The sequence below is a fragment of the Mauremys mutica genome, chromosome 6, assembly GCF_020497125.1.
Source record: "Mauremys mutica isolate MM-2020 ecotype Southern chromosome 6, ASM2049712v1, whole genome shotgun sequence".
Taxonomy (NCBI): Eukaryota; Metazoa; Chordata; order Testudines; family Geoemydidae; genus Mauremys; species Mauremys mutica.
Genome location: NC_059077.1, coordinates 14,913,206 through 14,940,722, shown reverse-complemented (window position 1 = coordinate 14,940,722; position 27,517 = coordinate 14,913,206). Strand labels below are relative to the sequence as shown.

At 45.6% G+C, this 27,517-nt stretch overlaps 1 protein-coding gene across 1 annotated transcript; it reads right to left on the bottom strand.

The window, feature by feature from the left end:
* Window positions 1-947: 947 nt before the first annotated feature.
* LIPG (lipase G, endothelial type) lies at window positions 948-18,304 on the bottom strand. Its single transcript, XM_045022132.1, has 10 exons — window positions 17,898-18,304; window positions 14,751-14,947; window positions 12,289-12,468; window positions 10,985-11,096; window positions 7,456-7,680; window positions 6,720-6,962; window positions 5,997-6,117; window positions 5,048-5,266; window positions 4,335-4,439; window positions 948-2,672 (listed from the first exon to the last, which is right to left on the bottom strand). The coding sequence occupies exons 1-10, from the start codon at window positions 17,989-17,991 to the stop codon at window positions 2,651-2,653; spliced, it is 1,518 nt and encodes a 505-aa protein (XP_044878067.1). The 5' UTR covers window positions 17,992-18,304; the 3' UTR covers window positions 948-2,650.
* Between the last annotated feature and the right edge of the window lie 9,213 nt (window positions 18,305-27,517).

Genomic DNA, 27,517 nt, shown 5'->3' with positions numbered 1-27,517 from the left:
AGTTTCACAAATTGTCCTGCTGCAGTAACTTGTCTAGACTATGCTTTTTTTCTTCTTAAAGCAAGTGTAATAACTTCACTTCAGTGAGAGAGTCTAATCTAAATGCAGGCAAAGTTGTAGCAGAGAGCACCCAAGCTATCCTCACTAAAGTATGGAAAACTTTGCAACAGAGATGGAGTAAAATGTGTATTTCCTTGCCTGCCTCCACTAGAAATTCTTGCCCCTGTTCCCAATGGCTAGCATTACCCTTATGTTCATAGTTGAAGCTAGACGAAGTCACACTGGAAATAAGGCATAAATTTAAACAGTAAGTAATGACGATTTTATGTCACTGAAGTCTTAAATTAAGATTGGATGTTATTCTAAAAGATAAAATCTAGGAATTATTTTGGAGTAGTTTTATGGTGTAAGTTATATAGAAAGTCAGACTAGATCATGGGTAGGCAACCAATGGCACGCGTGCCAAAGGCGGCACGCAAGCTGATTTTCAGTGGCACTCATGCTGCCCGGGTCCTGGTCATCGGTCCGGGGGGCTCTGCATTTTAATTTAATTTTAAATGAAGCTTCTTAAACATTTTAAAAACCTTATTTACTTTACATACAATAGTTTAGTTATATATTATATAGACTTATAGAAAGAGACCTTCTAAAAACATTACTGGCACGTGAAACCTTACATTAGAGTGAATAAATGAAGACTCGGCACACCACTTCTGAAAGGTTGCCGACCCCTGGACTAGATGATCACAATATTCATTCTGGCCTTGGAATTTATCAACCACATCCTGTGCTCAATGAGTTCACTGGCAACAGCGTTTGACCTGCATGGTTTATAAGTTTGAATAAAATAGGCAGAAAGATTTCATGGCCAACTTACAGGGTGTTCTCCTTTCCCGGAATTACAAACTATGCAACTTTTTACAAGAGACTTTTGTTTATTTTTCTGCTTAAAGTTTATTAAAACTGTTACTCCAAAGCAAAAGTTTAAACTTTTTACATATATACATTTGAGAAATAAATAGCGTTCCAAGTCGTACAAAAATCATAATATACAAACAGAGCTTCAAGACCACTGTATAAATATATGGGGCGACAAATCACAGATAGTTACCAAAGGCTTCAATTATTGAAGACTGTATATAACCAAGACAAACATCACGCTATTCTCCAAATGTGTATGGTTATTTTAACTTTGGTTGGAATGAGACACTAAGAAAGAAGCCAAACTAACGCACTCTTGTTGGCCCTTTAAAGAGACCTGGTTGATGATGGTCTTCATAACTTAAAGCATCAGGCTGCATAGCAGCTTTTGGTGTTTGTGTTGAAAGCATTGCACTTTAACACCAAAGCCAAGAGTGATCCCAAATATATTAAAATGCCCCCACCCCTGAAAAGACAGTCAGGTCACCTCTCACCTAAGCAGACTGATTACCTGGAAGAATCTGGACTAGTCAGAACAGTAGTTTCCTGCAGAGTGGATTAGATTAATTCCATTACAAAAAATCAAGCTTATCTGGATCACAGAATAAAAATAGCTTTAAAATACTTTTTTTCTTTGGGGTGGGGGGGAGAAGCATGGTTATATGTTGTAGGTTAGATTAGTATCCAAACCCTGTCAAGTGTGCGTGTGTGCACGTACTCACACACAACCTTAAAATGTGCCTTGCTGCTACAGTTGCATTCAAGTTCAGTTTGCAGAGGTGAATGCATCTTCAAAATACATATCGTTGAATGTCAAGTTTGCCTGAAGCAGTACAGCTACCTTCCAAGTATACAGTAAGTAGATGCCTATTGACCTTCTATATTCTTCAGGATAAGATCTGCATGAAGCAAGTACTGGATAGTCCTTGTTTAAATAAAATACTGACATTTATCAGAACAAACATTTTAAAGGAAAGTAGCTGCCAATAACTTCAGTACATATTGGATCTGCTTTCTCTATAGAACAGTGTTGGACAGGATGGAGTGTTGGACTTTTTTTTACAAGATTAGCCATGTGTATTACAATATCCGGCAGATCTACAGTAATGGTCTCTGGGAAAAGCAAAGGACAAAATGGAGAGAAGATGGAAGTTAGAGGAGAGACTACCTTGTGCTTAGCCTTTTTACACTTTGCTGGTTTGGTCTACCCATTCTTCCACACCATTTAGTGCAATTTTAGATTCTGTAGTACTCCTAAACTCTACAGACACTGCTATGCATTCTCAGTAGCTTAGTCATCAACTATTCTGATCAGATAAATCAATTTTCCCTTGACTTCTATGGCACATAGATAGACTAGAACCAAGGCACAGATTTATCTCAACTTTGTTGATACTTCCAATTTACTGGGACAATTGGGAATAGACTATGCAGAGCATAACACCGATCAGGACAAGTAGGTTAATGCACATAAACCAGACTCCCCTAAGTAGGGTGAGTTTAGTCATTTTAATAAGTTATTCTAGGACAGCAAGTGAATGCATATGGATCACTCCTCACCAGAAATATTGCCTGCATCAGTTCAACAAGACAGAGTTTTCTGTCCTGAATAGTAAGTGGTACTAAGACAAACTGCATAAATGTCTCTCCACCCATGTAATTTTCTGCAGTAGTCTTCTCATATGTTTTGGATAGTTAGGTCCTTCTGTGCAAGTCTTCAGAAAAACCTTCAGTGCAGATTCAAAGCTGATCTAAGGAAAGAATAGGGAGAAATGGATGAGAGGAAGAAATACCTGGTAAAATGCAGAAGGTTGCTTTTTTTTTAAAAAAATTCAAAATTGTAACATACGGGTTAGTAAGACAGCAAACCATGGACTTGTGAGACAGGCTGAAGACTAGGTGCAGTTTAGTATTTTGTCCTATTGGGAACCTTTGCCTACAATAACTTTCAGAGAGCTGGAACCTTTTATGGGAACTCCAACTTGTACCAAGTGTAACATGCATTTAGACAGACTTGCAGATGGTGGTGATGCAAGGCAAAAAGTGTAATTACTAACAGACAAACTATATGTTTAAGATCTTTGACTCTAGAGCATGCACATTCAATGGTATTTAAGGATGGATTGATACTTTGACCTACAAATCTATCTAACTCCAACTCACTGAAGGTATATCTACATTGCAATTAAACACCTGTGGCTGGCCCATATCAACTGACTCAGGCTAAGGAGCTGTTTAATTGTGGTGTAGACATTCAGACTCAGGCTGGAGTCAGAGCCCTGGGACCTTCCCCCTTGCAGGGTCCCAGAGCCCAGGCTCCAGCCCAAACTTGAATGTCTACCTCACAATTAAACAGCCCCTTAGCCCAAGCCCCACAAACCCAAATCAGCTGACATGGGCCAGCCACAGGTGTTTAATTGCAGTGTAGATATACCCTGAGGGCCTAACTCTTCCCATCCATTAATAGTCATCTGCTTACTTGTCAAGTAAGCTACTTCACCACATGAGGAAGGGTGGTAGATTCCAGCCCCAAAGAGTAATTCCAGGAGTGAACCTACACCATGAGGAAGAGCAGGGTTTGCCAGCTGTCCTTCTGCTATGTAGGCATTACTGGGAAGTGCATTACTGCAGCCTGCCTTTGTACCTTCTGGGTATTTGTTTCAGCTAGCACATTCTCCGATTCTTTTGCCATGAGAATTTTATATTGGACTTTGCACAATTTCATTTGTGAAATTCTTAATACACGCAGTAGCAACACTAAGAGCAATTCACTACTTCTGTCAAATTTGGCACTAGATACCATCTGAGATTGCTCAAAGACTGAATTCTGCCATCTGAGGTAACTGTGCAAGCAAACTTTTTACACGGGGCTTTGTTACAGCATTTGCAAAAGCTTTAATCAAAATGCAAAATGTTAGTGTTGGACAGACTCTTCTTTTACAGCTTGGACTTTAAGTCCAAGAGATGCTAGACCAAGTTCACCTCTAATGCATCTCAGCTGAAGTCAATGGAGTGATATAGAACAAATTTGAAAACCCAACCCCCCCCCCTTTTTTTTTTTCTTACATAGGATAGTTGGAGTCATCAAATCCTCACTACTTAACACTTGATGGATTTAAAGTCACACTGCAGTAGCAATCCTAAGTGATCAGGAGGGTGCACTCGAGTTTAGAGGATCTCCTTTGTAGAAGGTGTTATATAGCCCTAAATGGGCCAGCTGAGTTTTCATTAACATGCCTTTAGTAATTAGGAGTCCACTGAGTTTTATTAAGCATTCTTGCTCAAGACTGTAAGAACATCTGTTGCAAACTTCCCACTTACTGAAATTTCAGTGTCAATCTGATTATACTTGTCCTCAGTATACACAGCCTAATGCCTTAATTGCAAAAGGTAAGCATTTAATTAAACCCTACCTTGTTCGGTTTTTTGTTGGCCATCCATCTCTACATTTCACAAACCAAAGATCTTTACCAGGAGATATGTTGGTCAGCTGAAGATCCTCTACACAGAAAGTTAGCCTGAAAGGAAAAGGTCAGAAGCCATGGAGAGGTTACACATACAAACTGATGCAAGTTATTTATACACTTTGGAAAGTATTTCTAAATGGAACACATAGCCATCATTCTTTTCTAGAGTCAGAGAAGGGGTCAGCAAGAGTTCTAGCACTGTTCGCTGCCAGGAAGGCAATTCGTGTCAGATATGGGCCATTTCTATTTCAAGAATGCTGTTGCACCACTCCCTTCTAGAGTATTAGTTTTAACAGTGATCAGGCTGCTATTGAATGGCATTCAAAAGAATTAGTGTCCTTCTCTAGTTTAGTGCTTTACAGGTAATGTAAGGGGCAGTAAGAAGCCAAGTCCTTGACACGTCCTGTACATTCTTCTGAATTCATTAGCTTCACAGAAAGCCTGTTCTCTAACCAGCAGCATCAGGAAGTTCACCACTGTAAGCCACGCGACAGGGTGCCATCTAACAGAGGCACTGCTTGACCCATCAAAGTTCCCTCACTGAGCTGCAATTAGCTACTTTTCTTGCTGTCTTTGACACATCTGAACACTCTTGATTCAGAAATCTCAAGCTCACACCAAGTCATGAGTGTTCCCTAAAGAACTACTGCTCTACTCACTTCTGTTGAGTTTCCCCAGATTTCACACGTATACGTCTGATATGCAGCTCCTTGGAAGATTTATCAGGTTGGAACCAGTAACTTTTGAGCTCTCTCCACAGACTGTACCAAGACTGAGATGATCCTTCCCAGGTGAGCTTGATCCTTAAGAGGTCACCAATGTCTTCTTCAGTATAGACCAGGAAGGGGCTAGTAGAATTCAGGCCAATTTGCTCAAGTCTGAAAAATAGGCAGAGACTCAGCATTCTTCCTCATTAATGAAGCAACTTCTTGTACTTCTCAAACACTTGCGTTGGGAAAAGACGAGTTTGAGAGAGTATCAAACATTCTACACATGCAGTTGAAAATCATGGTTCTAGTTTGTTACCGGTTTGATTAAAGAAAGTGACTCTGGCTATCTGGTTTAGTGTTATCCTTGCGGGGTGGCTCATATTTGGCTCCTCCATTTTTCTGTCCCTCCTAAGGCAATATGCAGTTACAATTTACTTACTCCTCCAGAAGGATGATGTGAAGGAACTATGCACCCATCTTGTAATCTTCCCGGATGAAGAATGCTTTTTGCCAAGAACAAACTACAGGGGGATGCTTTTAAACCACATAAAAATCCTCCATCATGCAAGGCAGAGGGGAGGTCTTTGGTAAGATTGGCTTCCAGTCTGATACACCCTGGGCTGTAAGGGGTAATGTGCCCTGTTTCCGCTTTTCTTTTCCCCATGACCAATCTACTGTCTCCTACATGGCTGTTATCTCCCCAAGAATAAAATCTGGCACTAATTAGGTTGCTGCTTTACCATCATTCAGCAGATCTTTGGATATTAGACTCAACTGCAACAATAGCAATAATTCTCTCTCAACTCTACTTTTATTGTTAACTGTTGCTTCTAGTCCCATGAGTCCTTCCCACTGTCTTCATCAAAATAGGGAGATCAGTCAATTGTACTCCACTTACATTTCCAGAGAGAGAGGTTGAGACTCGCCATTGGTACCATGAAGGGTAACTGAGAAGGTGGGTTCTGTTTCTCCTAAACTTTTGTAGCTGAAGATATGCATTTTCATCTGATAATGGTAAACTGAAGAGAGACAAGCACAGAGCCCAGTTTGTGAATAGAGGGCATTGTTTATTCCATGACAAGTCGTGGTTTGCAAGATGGTGCCAGTTGGCAGAGACAAGATCACCCAATCAGCCTTGATGGGTGCCTATGAGCCTTAGCTCCAATTAGAAAGCTGATAATTACTCAGCCACAGATGGAACTCTAGGACCATTCTATTCTTTGGAGTACTCCCTGAGCCTTGTGTGGCAGCAGAATCATAGCAATCTTCTACCATCCCCACACAGAGGAACACTGTTGAAAGAGTCCTCTTATAGAAGCAGTCAGTCAGGGAAACATTTGTTTTAGTGGGGAGGTGGAGCATGAACGTTCTTCCTTAATACTAAATGTTGCGGTCTTGCTACCCTGAAGCAGATATTACACATAAGTGTATTAGTGAAGGTTGCTTTTATTGTCACTATGTTGCACATCTGTACTATTTTAGTTTCTGCTAAGCCCTCCAAAGTCTAAATCTGAATTCAAGCATTCTGAAACAGAGAGAGAGCGAACCCACTCATCTCTCTGACAAAAATATTAGGTCCTCTCTAAAGTTATGATCTCAGTAGCTTAAAAAAACCCCATACCTCTATAAGGCATATCAGCTCTGGTTTTTAAGTACATCTTGCTGTTCCTTTTGTTCCTCATTTTCTTGGCATTGTAACCAATGCTGTTGCAGCGGTTCTTTCGGCAGCTCAGGCAGATTCCCTTCTTGAAACGGCTGGAGTCGGTGCACTGAAAGGCGAAGCTCTGCTTATCTTGGTTCACAAGGGAGTCCACGAAGAGGTGTACAGCTCGCTCATGTTCGCATCTAACAACATCCCCAATATCTAGCACAATAGAGAAAGTTGTGATGGGAAGATAAATGGCTGAAGTCGAGCATTCACCACCCCAACACCTACAATCGGCTGCACAAGTTAGTGAGTTAGATTAATTGATGTGCAACACAAAAGTTAAGTCTGACCCAAAACATTTTTTTCCAATTAAAAAACAATGAGATGTTAATACACTACATTTAAAGCTGACAGACGTTTTTGTTCAACCACATTTAGCTGCAGAGATGGAAGGCAAGACTTCAGAGCCAGTGTAATGTGGCCTGGAGTAGAAATTAGTCTTTCAGCTCATGATGATTAACACCAGACTTATCAGATTTACTGACTTCAAGAGGAGAGGGCAGTCTAAAGACAGCTTAGATGGAGAACTGCCTCTTGTTAGGTTGTAACTATTATTCTAATATACCTGCCTATGTAAGGTGGGTGTTTCTTCTCTCCCCCCCACCCTCGCCCCCGATCAATTATTAAATAGGAAAAAATAAGAACTTACTCCCATATGCAATTGCTCCCAAAACATCACTTAATCCACAACCAGGCTGGAAGTCTCCCCCGTTGGGATAGACGTCAATGTGACCCACAGGCATCTGGATCCCAATGCTGAGACCCAGTGTTTCCTTCGTAAATGTATGAAGAACGTCCACAAAGTCTGCATCATCAGGGGAGAGACGTCTGTGAGGATCAGCTCCTTCAAACATAGGGCCCGCTGGATCCAAGCCTGTTAAGCAGAACGCACAATACAGCAGCGGCAAAAGATCTGCTAGGTACTTTCCTAGCAGAGGGTGACGCAACCAGACCCTACCCCACAGAGTATAATCTAGAAAACCAAGTATAAACTGCTCATTCAATGTCACACGGAGTGAGAGTGTGCATTAGTATCTGGAATCTTCAAGTTATTAAGGGACATTTCTTCAAAACTGCTGCTGTTAGAAGCTGTGATGCAAAGAACAGAAGTCCAAAAAAAAAAAAAAAAGTAGTGAAATCTCCATGGTACTGGAAACTCCAGCCACTAGGCACTTGTGAGTCTGTATTAGAGGGGTCCAGTGGTGTGGCACACCAGAGCAGGCACCGCCACAAGGTGTCTGATCACCAGGAGAGAAAGCTGGTCATTTACATTTAGCCATTATTCAGGTCGTGAAAGGAGGACGTTTGTGTTGATACAGTTCTGAAATGCGTCACTCTTACTGCTTAAGTATTCGGGGCTAAATCTGAACTTCAGTAGGAGCTGGGAGTGAGCAGTGGATTGAACAAGTGAAGGCCTTTACCCTGTAGGACACTTTATTATCCCGAGAATGAATATAAAACTAGAGGATTAAAGTTTAGCTTGGATCGGGTTAAAGAAACATGTTGTAAAGAGAGGCCCTAACTAGCAACTAAGAGAGAGGCCTTGAAAGTAATGAGTGATAAGTAGGGAGGGTGGCAGGTGCAAAAAGTAACTAATGAAATAGGGGAAGTTTCTAAAAAGAAGGTCTCTGACTGATAGAGGTGACTGCAGATGGTTTTAAATAAGACAAAGAATCTGTCTTACAATGAGCCAACGTGGATCTTACCACCCCACATACCAGCGTTATCTCAAAAATTAGGGCCTATGTGAACCCAGGTGCAACAGAAAAAAATGTTTGTTAGAAAGGAGGAGGAGAGGAATAGCCTTGGAGAAAGCTGGTTGTAAATCTTATCTGGACTGAGACTGGAAATGAGGGTAAACGGTCTCAAATTTGTTTTTAGCTGATGTCAGTAATTGGCAATGACATCTCTTGTTAAAGGGTATAAAAAAAGTAAACGCTTAAAGGGTTCATTGCTAATACCTGCCTGACCACATTGGAGCCGACCAATATGGATCTAAGCATCCCTGGGTTTAGCCTGTTGTAGCATCTTGATCAAATGCTTATCAACATTTTGTTACTGTTTGGATGTAATAACTTATTTAGGCACGTTTACAGCAATTGTATAAATACCATTTGGCCTTTGGATTTAATAAAGGAATTTATGGCTAAATTAGCGTTGTAGTAATACCCTGCATAAATAGTAACTCCAACTCAAGGCAAGTTCTATGGGTAGGTGTGTTAGTTGAGATTTTCATGTAAGGGCATAAGACATGTGACTTGGAGACAGGTTCATTAGTATGGGAGGGGCACAGGAGACAGTCTATGAAGCATGAATTTCTATAGGGGAGAGGAACCACTGCAGACTCCAGAAGGTAAATTGGCAGAGGAGAGACTGGTGGGGAAGAAGAGAGAGAAGTAGTGAAGAAAATCTGAACAATTGACCTTTCCCAGTAGTCAAGGGATCCAAATTCCTATTAGTAACACCATATTGATACCTCGGACAATAGGAAGTTTCTTTATGGTAATACGGTCTAGACGAGTAGCTGGCTAAGACCAAGAACTAAAGATGGGTCAAAACCAGAATGTTTTGTCTGAATCATCCTGCACTTTGGCAACTTTTAACACAAGGGACCTGGTTATAAGTAGGGCCCTACCAAATTCACAGTCCATTTTAGTCAATTTCATGGTCAGAGGATTTTAAAAATCGTTAATTTCATGAGTTCAGCTATTTAAATCTGAAATTTCAGTGTTGTAATTGTAGGGGTCCTGACCGAAAAAGGAGTTGGAGGGAGGTGACAAGGTTATTGGGGGGGGGGCGGGAGGGGTGGTGTTGCAGTACTGCTACCCTTACTTCTGAGCCCCTACTGGCGGCTGCACTGCTTTCAGAGCTGGGCAGCTGGAGAGCGGTGGCTACTGGCTAGGAGCCCAGCTGTGAAGGCAGCGCTGCCGTCAGCAGAAGCAAGGATGGCCTGGTATGGTATAGCCACCCTTACTTCTGTGCTGCTGCCTGCAGAGCTGGGCCCTCATTAGCAGCCGCCACTATCTGCCCGCCCAGCTCTGAAGGCAGCAGCGCAGAAGTAAGAGTGGCATGGTATGGTTTTGCCACGCTTACATCTGTGCTGCTGCTGGCGGGGCGCTGCCTTCAGACCTGGGCGCCCGGCCAACAGCCACCGCTCTCTGGCCACCCAGCTTTGAAGGCAGCGCAGAAGTAAGGGTACTCTGTTTTGGGTTAGGACCTCCAATTTGAGAAACACCAGCCTTCCGCTGCGAAATCTTCATAGTATAGGGTAAACGCACACAAAAGACCAGATTTCACAGTCCGAGACGCGTTTTTCATGGCCGTGAATTTGGTAGGGCCCTAGTTATAAGCCACTACTACCCACTCCCCTATTTTGCTTTATCTAATATAAATTAACCTAGTTGTCTCTTAATTGAGGACTTGTGACATTTGGAGGTCACCAGGTGGAAATGTAAATTTCCACTGTTTATTAACTTTAATTTCTAGTTTATTCACTTTATTGCAGGGAACATCCTGTTCTCAATGCGGCCCTCCCCACCATGTTTCCAAATCTGTACAAGATCCAAGTCATTCCACATGGAAAGTTGAAAGTTTCTCTTTAGAGTACTGGCTTTCTGAACCAATGGCACTTTACTAGGAAGTGGGTCATGGAGGGACACGGTAGCTCTTCACAAAGGAAGGGCAGAGTTTAAAATTTGATGTTGGCCAAAAGGGAAGCAAATGGCTCTCTCGCTTAGGCTAGCTTGTAAGCCAGGTCTACTCCGAGATTTAGAATTTTGATAGCAAGGATGTGTCTGAGGGCATTTGAGTGAATCACTGTTTAGCTTGCACACCTAGTTGGGACCTGATGCCAGTCTGTGCCAGCAGCCTCACTTTCATGAGAAAGTGTCAGGATTAATAAAAAAATCCACCGAGGGTTTGGGTTTTTTTTTTGGCAAAGTGGGAGGTAGAATTGGAGCAATCATCTTAGTTTAATATCCTTAAGATGCAAGAAAAACCATCAGTGAGGAGTGCCTGAGTGGAGAATTAAAAAAGAAAAGTTGGATACTTTAATTATTATGAACCCCAGAGTAAGACATCTCAACAAAGCAGTTAGGATTTTCAGGTTCTGACAACCCTATTAATATTGCAGGAGATGACAAAAGTATTGCATTGTAGTAGTTTTAGGACAGCCTTACCTGTAATTCTGCCTATTGTTCCGTGCGCATAGTTACCAGCATATCCAGCAACATGGGCACCAAGACTGTACCCAATTAAGTGGACGTTCTTAAGCAGGAGGTTCTGCTTTTCCTGCAAGTGTAGAAATAATTAAGTTTGTTCATACTTTCAAGAGTTGATAACTCATATCTAGCAGAGGAACTCAAACTGCAAAGTTCAGGTCTACACATCCCCAGTGTAAAAGTGGTTTTGGACCATGCCTCTAACTGTTGTTTTCTCAAGACACTGGCAAGATGATTCAGTAGTTTGGAGACTAGTCAGTCCCTTCTTGTTTCTAGCCTTCAGTCCCAGTAAAGGTATGCTTTGAAAAACTATCCGGTGTGATGAGTCTGGGCTTCAGAGTTTTGCTTTGTAGCCCTATAGGTTTAGTAACTTAGTAGCAGCATTAGCAGGTTAGCTTTTATTTTTTCCAGAAATTGTACTGATTTTTGGATGCCTAACTTGACATCTTGAGCCTGATTTTTCAGAGGTCTGAGCACCCAAATTCCAACTGAAGTCAATTAGTTCTGCAGGTGCTCATCACCAAGGGCACTGGAACATTTGTAGAAGCGGAGAGGGCCCACCGGCGCTGGAACTAGGGGAGCCAGAGGGCCATGCCCTCTGCTTTTTAACATGGGCATAGTTTGGGGGGGAGTTAGGGGGCAGCATTACACCCCCAAACTGCAAGCCTCAGGCAGGCATGGAGAGGCACCAGCAGGGGCTGCGCTTTGTGGTGGGGGATCAACTCAGTTTGGAGGGCAATACTGCCTCCTGCCCCCCAAACTACACCCATGTTAAAAAATGGGGGGGCATGCCCCCCTCCCCCAGTTCCAGCACTGTTGCTCAGCACCTCTGAACACATGCCCAAAGAGTCTCAATCTGGACATCTGCAAATGGAGGCACTCAAATCACTGGTCACTGCTTGAAAACTTGGGCCTTAATTTTCATTAAGTGAAGAGTCTAAACTTTAAATTCAGTAAGCACTGTATATCTGCTCTTGTCTGTAGCATTAGATAAGGTCATCCCATTGGCCAGAACGCCAGTCCTGATGTAAGCAGATGCATCTTCACTAAAGCAGGAACGGAATCGCTTAAGGGTTGCTCCTGCTTCCATGAGGTTTGAATTTGGCACATCTTTGTGCTTGACCGTGCCACTGAACTGAGGTCAAGAATTACACCAGCATCTTTCACATTCCAGAAGTGCTAGAACTGGCATCAGTTTGCACATGGGAACAGAACGTAACGATACGGTACACTACAACACAGGGGCCATTGTTACAACTTACCTGTAACCAGTCGAGCACCCTTGCAACGGCCTTTCCAACCACCTTTGTGTTGTTCACAGCATCAGTATAGAGCTGATGGGCAAGACCAAGCCAGTCAACCACCACCACGTTAGCATCCTTCTCTCTCTTCTGAAGAGCGGCCACCAGGCTTTCCAGCCAGTTTTCAAACATGCCACTCATCTACAAGAGATAAAATATTAGCTCTTCCTGGCCATAGAAAGCTAGACACACACATGCCATTAGGTTAGCCTTATACGCTTTAAAATTTACATGGTCAATTTTTTTTTACAGTTCCAGCTTTCACTAGGCACCAGTGCTTGTATCCCATACTTCGCTACCACCTCTATAAAAGGAAGTCTGTTTTTGAACAGTGTCTCCACACTTTCATTTCTTTACTCAGCTTCATGTGGCACAAATATAAAATGAGGATAAAAAGACACGGGCTGCTCAGTATGATTTTGCAGAGTTCTTATAAGTGCTAGCAACATTGCACCACTACCTCGAATTATGCCTTCAAGCAGAAGGAGTAGGAGGTTGCACAGTACAGAACACGAAACGTACAGTATCCTGTATAGTCTACACCAGAGACGACTTGTGCCTCCCTATACTGGTGGGGGAGGGGCACAGTCTAGAGGGGAGGACACATGACTGCCCCACATCTCTTCTGCCAGTGACACCTCTTGCCCTCCACCCTGTGCCCAGCCTGGGTCACCAAGCTCTCCCTGCACCACGTTATCTGCAGGGGAAGGAAGGGCCTCTGTCCTTTTCTCCTTGCACCTCCCCCCCACCACCAACACCACACACACATTCGGGTGCTCTCCCTGGCACAGAGCCTGGGTGGCAGGCAGCGATGGCTCACTCCCTTCCCGGGCTTGGCTGCCAGGGACCGAGCAAGCCAGAGCCCCTTTCCCCCCAGCACGTTTCTGGCTCGCTCAGCTCTTGTCCCCGGCAGCCGAGCCTGGGCAAGGAGTGAGCCGTTACTGCCTCCAAGCCAGGCTCTCTCATGCCGAAGCAGCTCCCTTCCGCTCGCCACCTGGCTGCCGGGGAGAGCGTCTGAACACGCTGGGGGGAGGCGCAGGGAGAGAAGGACAGAGCCCCTCTCCCTCCCCACCCTCAGAAGGCCAATCTGGGGAGGCACTTGCAGTGGCAGATTACTGCACAGGCCCAGGGTGCCCTGGCCAATTTCGAGGCCACGCAGGAGTGCTGGCACTTTCTTCCACCCTGGCTCCTCTGCTTCCCCCCGAGGCCCCACCCCCAGGCCAGGCCAGGCCAGGCCAGAAGAGGAGCCTGTGGTAGAGAGTATATTCCTTCCCCCCTCTGCTACTCCCCCAGCTTGGATCTGCCTGAGCCCCTCCCCCATCCCAAGCTGGTCCAAGCCCCTCCCGCCATGCAGAGATATCCCGAGCTGCTCATCCAAGGTCCCCTTTCCCCCACCTAGGGCTGACCTGATCCCGCCGGTCACCCCCCTTCTCGTAGCCCCTTTTGGGAAAAACTGGGCATTTGTCCCCTTTGCTCTTGCCAACTGGTGATCAGTTGGCAAGACCAAAGGGAACAAATGTCCAATTTTGCCAAAAAAAAGTTGGGACATCCAGGGCCAAAACAGGACATAACGTCACCCTAGGCCAGGGGTCCCCAAACTTTTCTGGTCATCCCCCTCCTCCCCTTACATGGTCCATGCCCCTCCCCAAAGCTGAGGCCAGGAGCTGTGAGTGGGGCCGCGGTCGGCAGCATGGCCAGAGGTCTGGCTGGGGCGCAGCCAGGAGCGGAGCCGCAGCAGGGAGCAGAGCCATGGCTGGGCTGGGGGCAGAGCAGGGCTGGGCTGGGGGCAGAGCAGGGCTGGGGGGCGCTCCCAACTCTTCCCTGTGAGGGCTGAGCCAAACCCCACTGCACCTCCCCCAGCCTCACTGCACCCCCTCGAATGTTCCTCTGTGACCCGCTAAGAGGACACACCCCACAGTTTGGGGGCCACCACCCTAGGCAGGGAGCCTGGGCAGCTGTGGGGAGCCCAGAGCCCTCCATCTGCCCTGGGCAGGGGGCTGAGGTGCCTGGGAGCCCCCGGCCTGTATCCCTGCCACCCAGGGCGTTCCACTCAGAGAAGGTGAAAGGTCCAGGGCTCCCCATAATGGCTTGAGCTCCCTGGGCAGCTCTTACCACGCCCCAGCTTCCGGCCAGGCCAGGGGCAAGGCCTTGGGGGAAGAGGGTGAGCAGGGGACAGGGCCCTGTGGCAGGAAGGGGGAGGAGATGTGGAGGGGCCCAAATTTTCTTTGTGCCCAGGACCCCAATAAATCTTAATCTGCCTCGAGGCACTTGGCAGGAGGGGTCGCCTCTGTTCTAGACAGAGACACATGCATAGAAACTCAAGCATACCAAATAATATTGTTAGAGCCATTTGTGCTGCCCAACTAAAGAACACAAAGAAAACCAAGTAGTGCCTAGAGCTACACAGAATTCCCCATACTTACTGTCCATCCATGAATAATAAAGAAGGTTTTAGCTGTCAAATTGAATTTGCAGTCCTCTAAACATTTGTCTTGGCCTATGGAAAGAAAGCAGCCTTCAGCCCCTGGAACTGTGGAGGAGCGAAGATTAAACTTCACTTGTAGCTTCTGAGCCTGTGCAAGTTCTTTTTCTTTCTTCAGCAGCTCAGCAACAGTGTCATCTGGAGACAGATCAGCAGGGTGCATGGTTACTACTTTTATGGTCTGATTCAACAAAGTAAGTGCAAGGTAGGGTTTTATTTTTTAAACACAGAGAAGTAGAGTATTTTAAGAGTTTGTTTGCTGCCCTTTTGGTATCAAATGAAGGCTGGGAGATGGGAAATCAGATTCTCCACTTGTCAATTTGAAGGAGGGGAGGTGATTTTCTGGCTTACACAATACAGTATTTCTAAAGATACCTCTAAAACAGAGGGTCCCCAATGTGGTGCCTGTGGGCGCCATGGCGCCCGCCGGGGCATTTGTGTGCCCACCTAGTGCCCAGTAGGGGAGAGAAGCCGCGGCCCTGCACCTGCCGGGGACAGAGAACTCCGGGCAGACTGCGGGCTCCGGTGTTCTCTGTCCCTGGCAGGCCGGGGTCGCGGCTTCTCTCCGGCTGCAGGCGCCGGTGTTCTCGGTCCCTGGCAGGCACAGGGCCGCAGCTTAAGCAGGAGAGAAGCCGTGGCCCCACACCTGCTGACAACAGAGAACTCTGGGGCTGCAGGCTTCATTCTATGTTAAAGTAAGAATAATAAATATATTTGGACCAGCGGTTCAACAATGTTTTACTTTTTTTAAAATAAATAAGGTGAAAACTGTTTGATACTTATTTTGTAAAAACTCCTTAATTTTTCTTACAGGTAGATAAAAAAAGCAAATTCACATGGTAAGATGAAAGGTATTAATTAAATTATTCGGCAATTACTCTTTTACATGTAAAATTACCCTTTTTATCTTATGGATTCATTCATTATGGCTCTCTGAGCTAAGAGGTGAAAACATTATCTTAAATAGGATTTTTTTGTATTATTTAATGTACAAATACAAAATAAGCCTTGAAAAATTGTTGGCACCCGCCACACTCTTCTGAGTGTGGGGGGAGGGATAGCTCAGTGGTTTGAGCATTGGCCTGCTAAACCCAGGGTTGTGAGTTCAATCCTTGAAGAGGCCACTTAGGGATCTAGGGCAAAAATTGGTCCTGCTAGTGAAGGCAGGGGGCTGGACTTGATGACCTTTCAAGGTCCCTTCCAGTTCTAGGAGATTGGTATATCTCCAATTATTACCCTTTTAAAACATGAATGTGCTACTGGCCACAAAAAGGTTGGGGACCACTGCTCTAGAAGATACCAGCTGGCATGTAGTTTCAGAGACAGCTGTATAGGGAGGATACCTCAACTTCCTTAAATGCCCTTGACTACATCCTCCGCAAGTGATTCAAAGTCAGGCACTACATCCCCCTCCTTATCCTGCATCCAGTAGAGCAGCATTTTCCAGCTCAACAGCTGGCTTTTGTTCTGTCAAAGCAAGAAGCTTCATGCCCTGTTCTTCTAAAGTTTTGGGAAACAGGTTTCTTGGTAATATCCAAACTTTTCTGAGGCCTGGGGCTTCTTTGATGGAAGACTGGGACTTCAGCCACTCTGCTGTAATTGAACTTCACCCAGGATCTCTTACACAGTATGGCAAGCTATTCTGATTACAGATTGGTGAGCTGCCCAGTCACTTCAGTCTGCTAGCCAGAGTAGTTTGGTTTGGAATTCACAGACATTACAGGAGGAGGGGGGGGGGAAGTGTCCAGAAGGATGCCGTGGGGGGATACTGTGCTGTCCATTTAATTAGTGTAAGTCAGTTATGAAGAGTAGATAATGTTGACTGGCTTTCAAGAGCATGGCTTGCTGTAGCTCAAATAGGCCAAAACATATTGACCTTCCAAAATCTAATTATCCATGTAAAATGCTGCAGCCTTATTAGCACAAAATCCCCATTGACTTTGATGGCAGTTCTGAGAAAGGGTTAGTTACAGAATTTGCCTTTCCCCTTCCCATCTGAACTTGAATTGGAGGCAGGGGGTGATTAACAGCTGGGTTTTTGTGGAGCAACAAGTGCTATATTTGACACTGAATCAGTTTAATTTCATTTCAAAATTGGTGTCTAGTCTTACTGCAAGTGCAACTTTTATAAACTGAAAGGAAATCCAGCCCTCGTGCAACCCCTGTGACTTCAGTGGAAGTACACCTGCTTTAGACCTCTGTGCCTTTACTAGCATCTTACAGCTAACACCTAGGAAAAAGCACATGTTAACATGAGATTACGTGTGTCTTGATCACCTCAACATGCCATTTTCCTTGTCTGTGTCATGTTACAGAATGCACCAGGACTCTGCAGCTCATGAGAACACGTGAGCAGAACTAGCTATGAAAATGTGTGTGAGAGTGTCTAACAGGTTTCCTGCATCCAGGCTCCCAAAGAAAGTGACAGTTAGTTAGGGGTGCTAGAGGATATTGCTTATACCTTGCTATACTTGCTATCTACATAACAGTTTGTTTAAAGCTTGTAGAGTGAGTAAAATATTTCTAACATTCAGGGGGAACTTTCATACATTCCTAGAGCACTAGCTCGTCTACCCATTCAGCTGAAAAAGGCTACTTCTATTTCCTACCCCATGCCTACACTGGATGATGCGTGTACCAGCTTTCTACACACTAGTCTTGTCAAATACTTAAAAAGAAATCACACAACAAGTTTTCTCTTAAGATGTTTGCTATTACAGTAATAGAGCAACCTCTCCCAGCAGTTATGCCCTTAAATCTGAAACTTTAGTGCCTCATATGTATCTATTAATCAAGATTGTTGGTGGCAGGAGAAATCTACCTGAACTAAACCATTATGTTAAACTAGATGTATATGAACTTTATTTTTACAGTACCAGCTTATTTAATAACCCACACAAAAAAGCATGAACGTGGGTACTGTAACAACCAAAGGAGCATAGTCAAGAACAAGTTAAAGTCAACATGGAGTTCTAAGTGGGGCACACAAATGACTGGCATCTGACTGTAGCTTTATGCCTAATCCATGCGTTAAGTCAATGAAACAACTGTTGCACTGATCCTTACGGTAAGTTCTGGTGTAAATTACCTTTCAGCAGTTCTTCCTTTGCAACCGGTGCGGGGTCCCTCGCTGCAATGCACCATGCAATTCCAATGCACAGCAGGAAGGCAGAGCTTCTCATTGCTTAAACAAGTCAGGATCTCTTCTTTTTGTGTGGGGCCGGGGGATCTTTTCTCTTTTGCTGCTGCTGGCCCTATTCCAATCAGAGCTGGGGTGACAGAGGCACAGCGCTTCTCAGCGTCCCTCCTCCAGAAGAAGGAAAGAGAACGTAGCAAGTTTAAAACAAAAGAGAGAGAGAAGAAAGAAAAGGAGAAAGCGAGAGGAGCAACCACAAGGCGCCGAGTGCTGCCGGTGAAGCGTCGCTCCTGCCAAGAGGCGGGCTGGGGGGTAGTAGTTAAAGTCGGGAATTGGGAGTCACCTGACCCATCGCCAGATGGGTTTGACTAATTTATTCATGGCTGCGGGATCCGATTGGTCACACCCTCCCCAGACGCGCGGCTGCCCCGCTCCAAATCTTGTGAATGAAGCCGGCAGCGAGCGGCGGAGCGAGGCCGGAGAGCGATTGGCGGAGCGGCACGGCCCGGGCTGCGGCGGCGGCCAGCCCTGGGAGCTGCCCCGTGGCGTCCCGGGCCCGGGGGTGGCAGCGGGATCTTTCCTTTTCTGATAGGCTGCGGCACATCACAGCCCCCGCACCCTTCTCCTGTGTAACAGGACACCCCAGTGCCTGCTCCTCCGCACGTGGGGGCGCTCCCTTCCCCTGGGGGCTGAGTGAGTCCTTCCCCCCTTCCCGCAGCGGCTCTGGGAAAGGAGGCTCTGCTGGTACTTATCCCTAGGGAGCACGGGGAGACTTGGGGGTGCAGCCCAATGAGAGGCTTTGCGGGGGAGGGTCCCGGAGTTGCTTGGGCCAGCCCTGGTGCTTTACTGCTTCCTCCCTGCCACAGTGCTGCTTTCTGACCCCCAGCAACACCCTTACCCCACCCCATGCCACTGCCCAACCCAACCCCTTGCCTGCTTCTCTCCTTGCCCCCGCCCCAAGGGCAGCTACTTCCCGATCCACTGCCCCCATGTCTGTCTACATATTTCCAGTGCACCTGTCATCATGGGATCAGTTGTGGGTCCGGTTCTGCTCAATATCTTCATCAATGATTTAGATAATGGCATAGAGAGGGCACATAAAGTTTGCAAATGATACCAAGCTGGGAGGGGTTGCACCTGCTTTAGAGGATAGGATTATCATTCAGAATGATTTGGACAAACTGGAGAAATGGTCTGAAGAAAATAGGATGAAATTCAATAAGGACGCATACGAAGTACTTCACTTAGGAACAGTCAGTTGCACACGCACAAAATGGGAAATGACTGCCTAGGAAGTAGTGCTGCGGAAAGGGAGCTGGGGGTCATTGTGGATCACAAGCTAAATATGAGCCAACACAACAGTGTAACACTTGCAAAAAAAAGCAAACACTCTGGGATGTATTAGCAGGAGTGTTGTAAGCAAGGCACGAGAAGTAATTAATCGGTTCTACTCCATGCTGATTAGGTCCAGTGCCACATTTCAGGAAAGATGTGGACAAATTGGTAAAAGTCCAGAGAAGAGCAACAAAAATGATTAAAGGTCTAGAAAATATGACCTGTGAGGGAAGATTGAAAAAAAAATGGGTTTGTTTAGTCTGGAGAAGAGAAGACTGAGAGGGGACGTGATAACAGTTTTCAAGTACATAAAAGGTTGTTACAAGGAGGAGAGAGAAAAATTATTCTCCTTAACATCTGAGGATAGGACAAGAAGCAATGGGCTTAAATTGCAGCAAGGGAGGTTTAGCTGGCCCAAGACTGGAATTGCTCCTGAAGGAGGGGAATAACCATATATATGCAGGGTCTGAATGAATGAACTCTCCCCTCACACTAATGATGAGCTGGGGAAGGGAAAATACCTCAGGACCAGACTGTATTTACATGAACACACCCTCTCTGCCTAGGTATGAGCAGACAGGAGCTGTGTTGTTGGGTTACCTCACCAGTGGGTCAGAGCGACCAGTGAGGTGGCGACACCAGAGCAAGCGCTCAGATGGAAGAGCGAGCAAGGTGCCATCTCACTTCCAACCCCCACAGGGTGGGAGTTGAACTCAAGCAGATACAGTGCTGAACTCTGAGTCTTCACTGACGAAGGACAACCACTGTGAGTGGGATGTGGTGGAGGGAGAATGCGGGGGCACGTTAAAGGCCCCTTTGGTTGTTGGACTCAAGACCCTGAGGCAAAAGACGCTGCCTAACGCACTCTGGGGTGGGCGTTTTGCTCACGGTTTTGTGATTATGAATCCCACTTGCGGCATTTTCCCTAATTAATGCTAGGTGACGTCCCTCCTTTCATTAAAAGTTTATTTTCTACACTCAGACTCTGTGCCTGCAAGAGGGGAAGTATTGCCTCTCAGAGGCACCCAGGAGTGGTGGATAATTTTCCCAAGTTACTAAGTGGGGGCTTGAGCCAGTTCTGTGTTGTATTGTTGAAAAGGAACCCCAATATATTGAACCCCGCCCTGGTTGCTGCGGCTCCACCTGGCTGAAGGGATACACATGGATCCCACCACCATTCACTGCAGTTAGCTTTCCCACAGCAAAGACTATATGAGAACAGAGGAAAAGGAGGAGGAATGATTGCAGCAGAGTAATTCCTGGCTGCCTCAGTGGAAGATGGAATGTGGGCCTTGTGATGGAGGGGCTAATTCTGAAGTTAGGGGCTTGGACACAGTATTAATGCATGGACCAAAAATACTATCTGCAGTGACTCCTCCCCTCAGTAACCTGAATGGGCTGGAGAAATGACTACGCTCCTTATCTCAGCCCTGTCCTGAGAGGCAGGGGTTGACCTGTCTCCCATCTGTAAACCCAGAGTAGAGCTCCCCGCAGAAAAGACAGGAAGGGAGTTACGTTTTGAGGTGGGGGTAGTGTATGCTACTTGGAAAACCAACACTGTTAATTTCCATGCCACCCGTCACACGGAATTGCTTCCCCCAGGCACTTTCCAAATCTTTAGCCTCTTGACATTTACATGCACTTTCCAAACCGTTCCCTCTCGCCATTTAAAGCCCTTCCAGGAGATCTATTTTCTACTCCGTGCTCTGCCACTGACTCGCTGTGTGTCCTGAGGCAAGGCCAGTTTGTCACAAGTGGCCTCACATTTAGTGTGTCTCCATTTTTGGGTGCCCATCAATGACACACTTGACCTGATTTACACAGGTGCTGTACTCCAGGTGAAGTCACTAAGAGCTATAGGTGCTCAGCAATGCCCAGAATCAGGCCTTTAAAGTGTCTCAAGTAAGGCATCTGATATCAGAAGGCACTTTTCAAAAATGTGGCCTTGCCACCTCTTTGCCTCAGTTTCCCCCTCTGTAAAATGGGGGTCGTGACACTTGCCTTCCCTTTGTTGAACACTGTGAGGTCTATGAATAAACCATGCCACATAAGTGCTAAGTGAAAAGCGAGGGTCCTGTGAAATCACATCAAAAAGATAAAGGGACTTCAGAGGGTCCAAGTAATATATCTAGAGTGAAATTTTTAATGGGAAATAAACTGCAACAATCTGAATGGGGCTGAAAGTGAACTCACAAGCTACTTCAAACTCTTACAAGGAACTTCATTCATTAACACTAGATAAACTGTTCAATATCTCAGGCCTCTTATTTGTATGACCACACCACGTAGGAACCCTAGTCCTGGACCAGGTCCCCATTGTGCTAGGTGCTGTACAAACACAGAACAAAACAGTCCCTTACCCAGCACTAGTGCATTTAGTTAGCCAGATAATGCATGTGCATTTCCAAATTGACCTGCAAATTATTCTCTCTTCTAACTATAAACCTGTCTCACTAACCTTACAGATGGGGCAAAAGTGGAACGCTGGTCTGAATGGCCCTTCCTGAACTTTGGATCCAGGTCAGTATAAGAATTTATTAGCTTGGGCCTAACTATATAATAGACAATCAGGAAAGCAGATAAGAAATGTGGATTGGGTTCTGCACTGGGACTAACTCTCTGCAGGCCAAGCCATCTTTAGGTGTTTTACTTTAGTCACAAACAAATAAATAATTATCTTAAAACGAGTGAGTATGATAGCTTTGGGCTACTTGGGGTTAACAGGGTATTTATTATTGAAATTAATGGCACAACAATAGGAGTGGGAGGTATTCCAATAAAGACTTTTGATTTGCACACCAAAGATACAAAGAAAACCGAATATTTACATTTATATTTTAATCTCTGATCAGAAATCCAGGGTATGGTAATGACCCAGTACTAAGTTGTTAGAGTTCCTTTTTCAGTTCTCTTCCATGCACACCAATACACAGAACCTCTCCTCCTATATATTTTCCACTGCCTCCCGCCCCCCCACACACACTTTATATTCTTTTCTCTTCTCCAGTTGCAGAGGGAGTGGAATGAAGGATTTAGAGCTTTTTTTTTTTTAGGTTTAGTTATAAAATGCAATTTGGGCATCAGGATTTAATGGGATAGACTTTGGTTACCAGGTTCCCTTCCCAGCTCCCTCCACCTAATCTGGGTTTGAGAGGGGTGGGAGCGGGGAAGAGAGAGAGGGAGACTAGTGCTGGGGAATGAATGGAGCGATGTGGGGAAGGGACGGTTTTGACCGGCAGTAACCCTGGAGCACACAGGAGCTGGGGACAGGAGAAGGTGCATATGCTGGGCAGGGACACCAACCTGGCTAAAGGATTTGATGGGAGCTGTGGCAAATGGAGTGCACCCTATTGTTGGGATTCCCTCTGAGACCTCTTTCTACTCGATTTCCCAAGAACTCAGTTTGACTACACCTACCAGCACCCTGTGTGTCAGGTACGTCTGTGCAGACACTGACTCCATTACACTATTATATGATCTTGCACAGGGCACTTAGTGTATCTCCAGAGAAAGCACCACAACACACACAATGCACTGCTCCCTGCTTTATACAAAAGAACAGCAGTTTTCCTTCTGACTCTTTTCCAGAGCCTCCTCCTCTCCAAACCAGGCAAGGGTCCTACTTCTCCTCCTGGGTTCAGCAAAAGCCTTTCACTAGCCCAGGGGAAATGTTGCCTGTTACACTTCTTGGGCCAGATTCAGATGTCAGGTTCAACACCACTGAAGTCAATGGGGCTACTTGTGGAGTAAGAGTAGCCAATAAGGGTAAGGGCATGTGATCTGACCCTTGTCATTAAGTTATACAGTCTAGTAGTTGACTGAGCACAAGTCAGGAGCCCTGGGTGGTTGCTAATTATTATTTGCACAGTGTCAGTTGTGTGCTGGATGTTCTGTAGATCGGATGGAGATAAGATCCCCCTGTGATAACGTCCATTGAACAAAATGTTCCATGTTTCGCAGGACTATTACAATAAGAAAGGGAATTTCCAGTTTATCTGCATTGCTGTAGCCGGAGGAAGCCCCAGTCATGGACCAGAAACCCACTGTACATAGTACAAAGAGAGAGTCTCCGCCCCAGATAGCTTACAGTCTAAGTACAATGCTAGCTTTGGAGTTTATTTTTCTTAGCAGTAATGCATGGGACCTACAGGCCTGTATCCTGTAAGACATTGACTTCAGCAGTTAGCATAATGCTTGAGGCCTAAGAACTTTGGCACAGATAAATGGCCTAATGGTCACCTGTGCGTTTTGGAGAACTGGGAACAGAGTGCTTAAGGGTGAAGGTGGTGCATAATTATACCAGGCAACCACAGGAATATTGAACTGATCCTAGGCTTGTATATTTTAGGGTAGAGTCATTGGCAAATGCTTAACCACAAATTTGCCTTTGCAACAATTTAAAGTATATGTTAATAAACTACATTTATTATTATACTAACCTATAGGATAAGGGCACCTCAACATTAGTAGGGTGAGGAAATACAAATAAGGCAGAAAGGAGAAACCCCTATTGAATATGCATTAGGCATAGTGTTATCAGCATAACATATTATGAAAGTTGCATCTCAGCCTGTGCGTTTGGGGAGAGAGAGATGAAGCTGTTGTTGGGAGGTGCCAGGATGATGGCCATTGGCAATGGTGAAGAGGGAGACGATGGTGATGAGGAAGATCATGACTAACATTTCAGGTTGTTGTAAACATTCATATACTCACACCATCCTGTGCAGATGGAAATTCTGTACTATTTCTAGCTACTTTGCTGGGCTTGAGTGTTGGTGACTTTGTGAAGTGCATTAATAAAACTATTACAAATACAGAAGTGTTTTCCTAACTGTGAGCGTTGCAACCGTGCACATCAGGGTTCCCAAATGAGCAGTAATGTTAATAAGACGGGGCCTGTTCTTGGGACAAAAACCTATTAAACCTCAGGGTGTTAACTGGGAATTTTTAAGAAACCAGTATAACACCAGCCATCAATCAGGCAACAACATCTAGTTTGCTCCTGTAACTGTCCTGGCCAACGACAGCAGGAGCAATATCGCACACGTTGATTTATCATCACACAGTTCTGTGCCTATTCAGGCCAAGTTTATTTCTTGTATTATAACATGCAGCTCAATGTTCTGTCATGAAGCAGAATTTATCCCAGTATTTGCTATCAGTGGAGGAGAAGTTGCCAATGCAGATGCATTGGCAAGTGATTTTTCAAAAAACTCTAATGCCTTAAGGGGTTTCTCTTCCTGATGCTAACTGTGAAGTAAAGAAAACTGATTATGCGCCCTTGTGCTGTCACTGTGTCTGGTTCTCTAATGCTGTCCTGAATCTGTGCTCCTCCTGTGTCATGAGTGTGTCACTGGACTATAAGGGGGATAGAAAGCTAGCTAGGATGTGGACAAATTGGAGAGAGTCCAGCAGAGGGCAACAAAAATGATTAAGGGGCTGGGGCACAAGACTTATGAGGAGAGACTGAGGGAACTGGGATTGTTTAGTCTGCAGAAGGGAAGAGTGGGGGGGGATTTGATAGCAGCCTTCAACTACCTGAAGTGGGGTTCCAAAGAGGATGGTGCTCAGCTGTTCTCAGTGGTGGCAGGTGACAGAACAAGGAGCAATGTTCTCAAGTTGCAGAGGGGGAGGTCTAGGTTGGATATTAGGAAAAACATTTTCACTAGGAGAGTGATGAAGCACTGGAATGGGTTACCTAGGGAGGTAGTGGAATCTCCATCCTTAGAGGTTTTTAAGGCCTGGCTTGACAAAGCCCTGGCTGGGATGATTTAGTTGGGGTTGGTCCTGCTTTGAGCAGGGGGCTAGACTAGATGATCTCCTGAGATCTCTTCCAACCCTAACCTTCTATGATTATACAAAATGAAGAGAGGTGTATGAAATGAAGGTAGAGTTGTAAGACTGGACCCAGCAGGACTGAACCAGCATTACCCACCCATTGTTTCTGATAAAAACTGCATTTTGGGACAGAGTGTGCCCCTAATAGTTAGAAATACTAAGCATTTGAGCACAGCCAACCACAGGGATGAGATTTGAGCATTGGTTGGTGGTTTTCTTTCTTTTGTTTTTTGCAGGGAAAGGACAGTTTGGTTTTTGGTGAATGGAGGGGAGGAAGAGTACAGAAAGACCAAGGACAAAGGAATAGGGCGAGGAGGCTAGACTGAGATTAAGACTATGTCTACACTGCAGACCTTAGAGCAGCACAGCTGTCCCGATGCAGCTGCACCGCTGTAAGTTCTCTTGTGTAGCTGCTCTATGCTATTGGAAAAGAGCTCTCCCACTGGCATAATTAAACCACCCCCAATGAGTGGTTGTAGCTCTGTTGATTAAGAGCTTGACATAGTGCTGTGCACACTGGCGCTTTTGTCAATGAAACTTATGTCGGTCAGGGGTGTGTTTTTTCACACCCCTGACTATCAAACATTTTGTCAACAAAAATGCTAGTGTAGACAAAGCTTTGAGGGGGAAATGTATGAGTGGAGTAAAGGAAAGGAACCCAGAAAATTCTGCATAATTGGCAGGTGACCCTAATGGCATTGTCTCCTTTTGCTCACACATACAAGTAGATTCATGACCAAAGAGCAGAATGTAGAGATGGAAAAAGCGTATAAGATCCTTCATACCAGTGGTTCTCATCCAGGAGTATGGAGAGGTCTTCCAAGGGGTACATCAGCTTCTCTAGGTATTTGCCTAGTTTTATAACCGGCTACATAAAAAGCACTAGTGAAGTCAGTACAAACTAAAATTTCATATAGACAAATGAAAAAGTAAGCAATTTTTCAGTAATAGTGTGCTGTGACACTTTTATATTTTTATGTCTGCTATTGTAAGCAAATAGTTTTTAAGTGAGGTGAGACATATCAGACTCCTGAAAGGGGTACAGTCAGGGCCGGTGCAACCATTTAGGCGACCTAGGCGGTTGCCTAGGGCGCTAAGATTTGGGGAGGCGCCATTTTCTTCGGAAGCGACCACGGCGGCCGGATCTTCGGCCACCCCGGTTGCCACTGGCATTTAGGCAGAGGAAGCTGGGTAAGGGGAGCGCGGGGAGGGCCGCCTGCAGCAAGTAAGGGGGGAGGGAGGCATGCAGGGGAACTCCCCGCCCCAGCTCACCCCTGCCCCACCTCCTCCCCGAGCACACTGTGGCCGCTTCACTTCTCCCGCCTCCCAGGCTTGCGGTGCCTAAGGTGATTGGCCCTGGGTACAGTAGTCTGGGAAGGTTGAGAACCACTGCTTCAGACCATTTCCACTGCCAATGCAGGATTGTTCCCTGCTTAATATTTTCAAGTGATTTCCGTAGTCAACACCTGCCTACCTCCAGCCAGTTAACCTTCCTGGCTCTAGCTCTGATTACTTCCAGCAACTGGGATTCTACCACTTTTTTCACAAGTCTGGCCCACAGTCTAGGTCACCTTTGGAATCTCACCACCATTGAAATTAGGGTAGGCTTTTTCATTAGGTCACCTAGGGTAGGTCCATACTTACCCGCCGGGTCGACGCAGAGAGTTCGACTTCTCGGAGTTCGAACTATCGCGTCTAATCTAGACGCGATAGTTCGATCTCCGAACGCGCTCCCGTCGACTCCGGAACTCCACCACCGCGAACGGCGGTGGCGGAGTCGACGGGGGAGCCGCGGAGTTCGATCCCGCGGCGTCTGGACAGGTAGGAAATTTGAACTAAGGTAGTTCGACTTCAGCTACGCTATTCGCGTTCCCTAATTCGACCTCCCCACCCCCCGTAGTGTAGACCAGGCCCTAGTTACCTAACAGGGCAGGATCATTCCCTACAGCTCCCATTCTTATGACTTGTCCAGTTCAGTTTTACATGTCTCAGGCAATAGGACTTCCACTCTGGATGCTTTCACTAGCTCAGGACTTGTCTGCACTGAGAATTTGCCCTGGTCACAGCCATTGGTAGCTGGCCACCAGCATACCTCTATAAAACCATATTTGCACTGATGTGTGTGGTTTGCCCCAGTTTCAAGCAGGGTTAAGCTGCACTAGTGTCAATCATGGCATTGGCTATATGTACTAGGGGTTTGCCCAGGGGTAGTTACACTAGCAGCTGTGGCTGGAAATCCCAGCGTAAACGAGGCCTCAGTTCCATCCCATTTATTTCAAAGCCATTCCTCTGTGAACCACCCCAAATACATTTCTTCTCTCCTCCCCCTCACCCCCATAGTGATTCCTTTCAAACACTGAATGGCTATGAGGACAACACTTCAGTTCCTTCATGTTCTT

Excerpts from the sequence above, each read along its gene's own strand:
- LIPG (XM_045022132.1), bottom strand. The coding sequence starts at position 17,991 with ATGAGAAGCTCTGCCTTCCTGCTGTGCATTGGAATTGCATGGTGCATT. Across the intron at positions 7,681-10,984 it reads AACAATAGGCAGAATTACAG|GCTTGGATCCAGCGGGCCCT; the intron begins GTAAGGCTGTCC and ends TCTGCTTAACAG. Across the intron at positions 4,440-5,047 it reads TCTGGGGAAACTCAACAGAA|GCTAACTTTCTGTGTAGAGG; the intron begins GTGAGTAGAGCA and ends TTTTCCTTTCAG.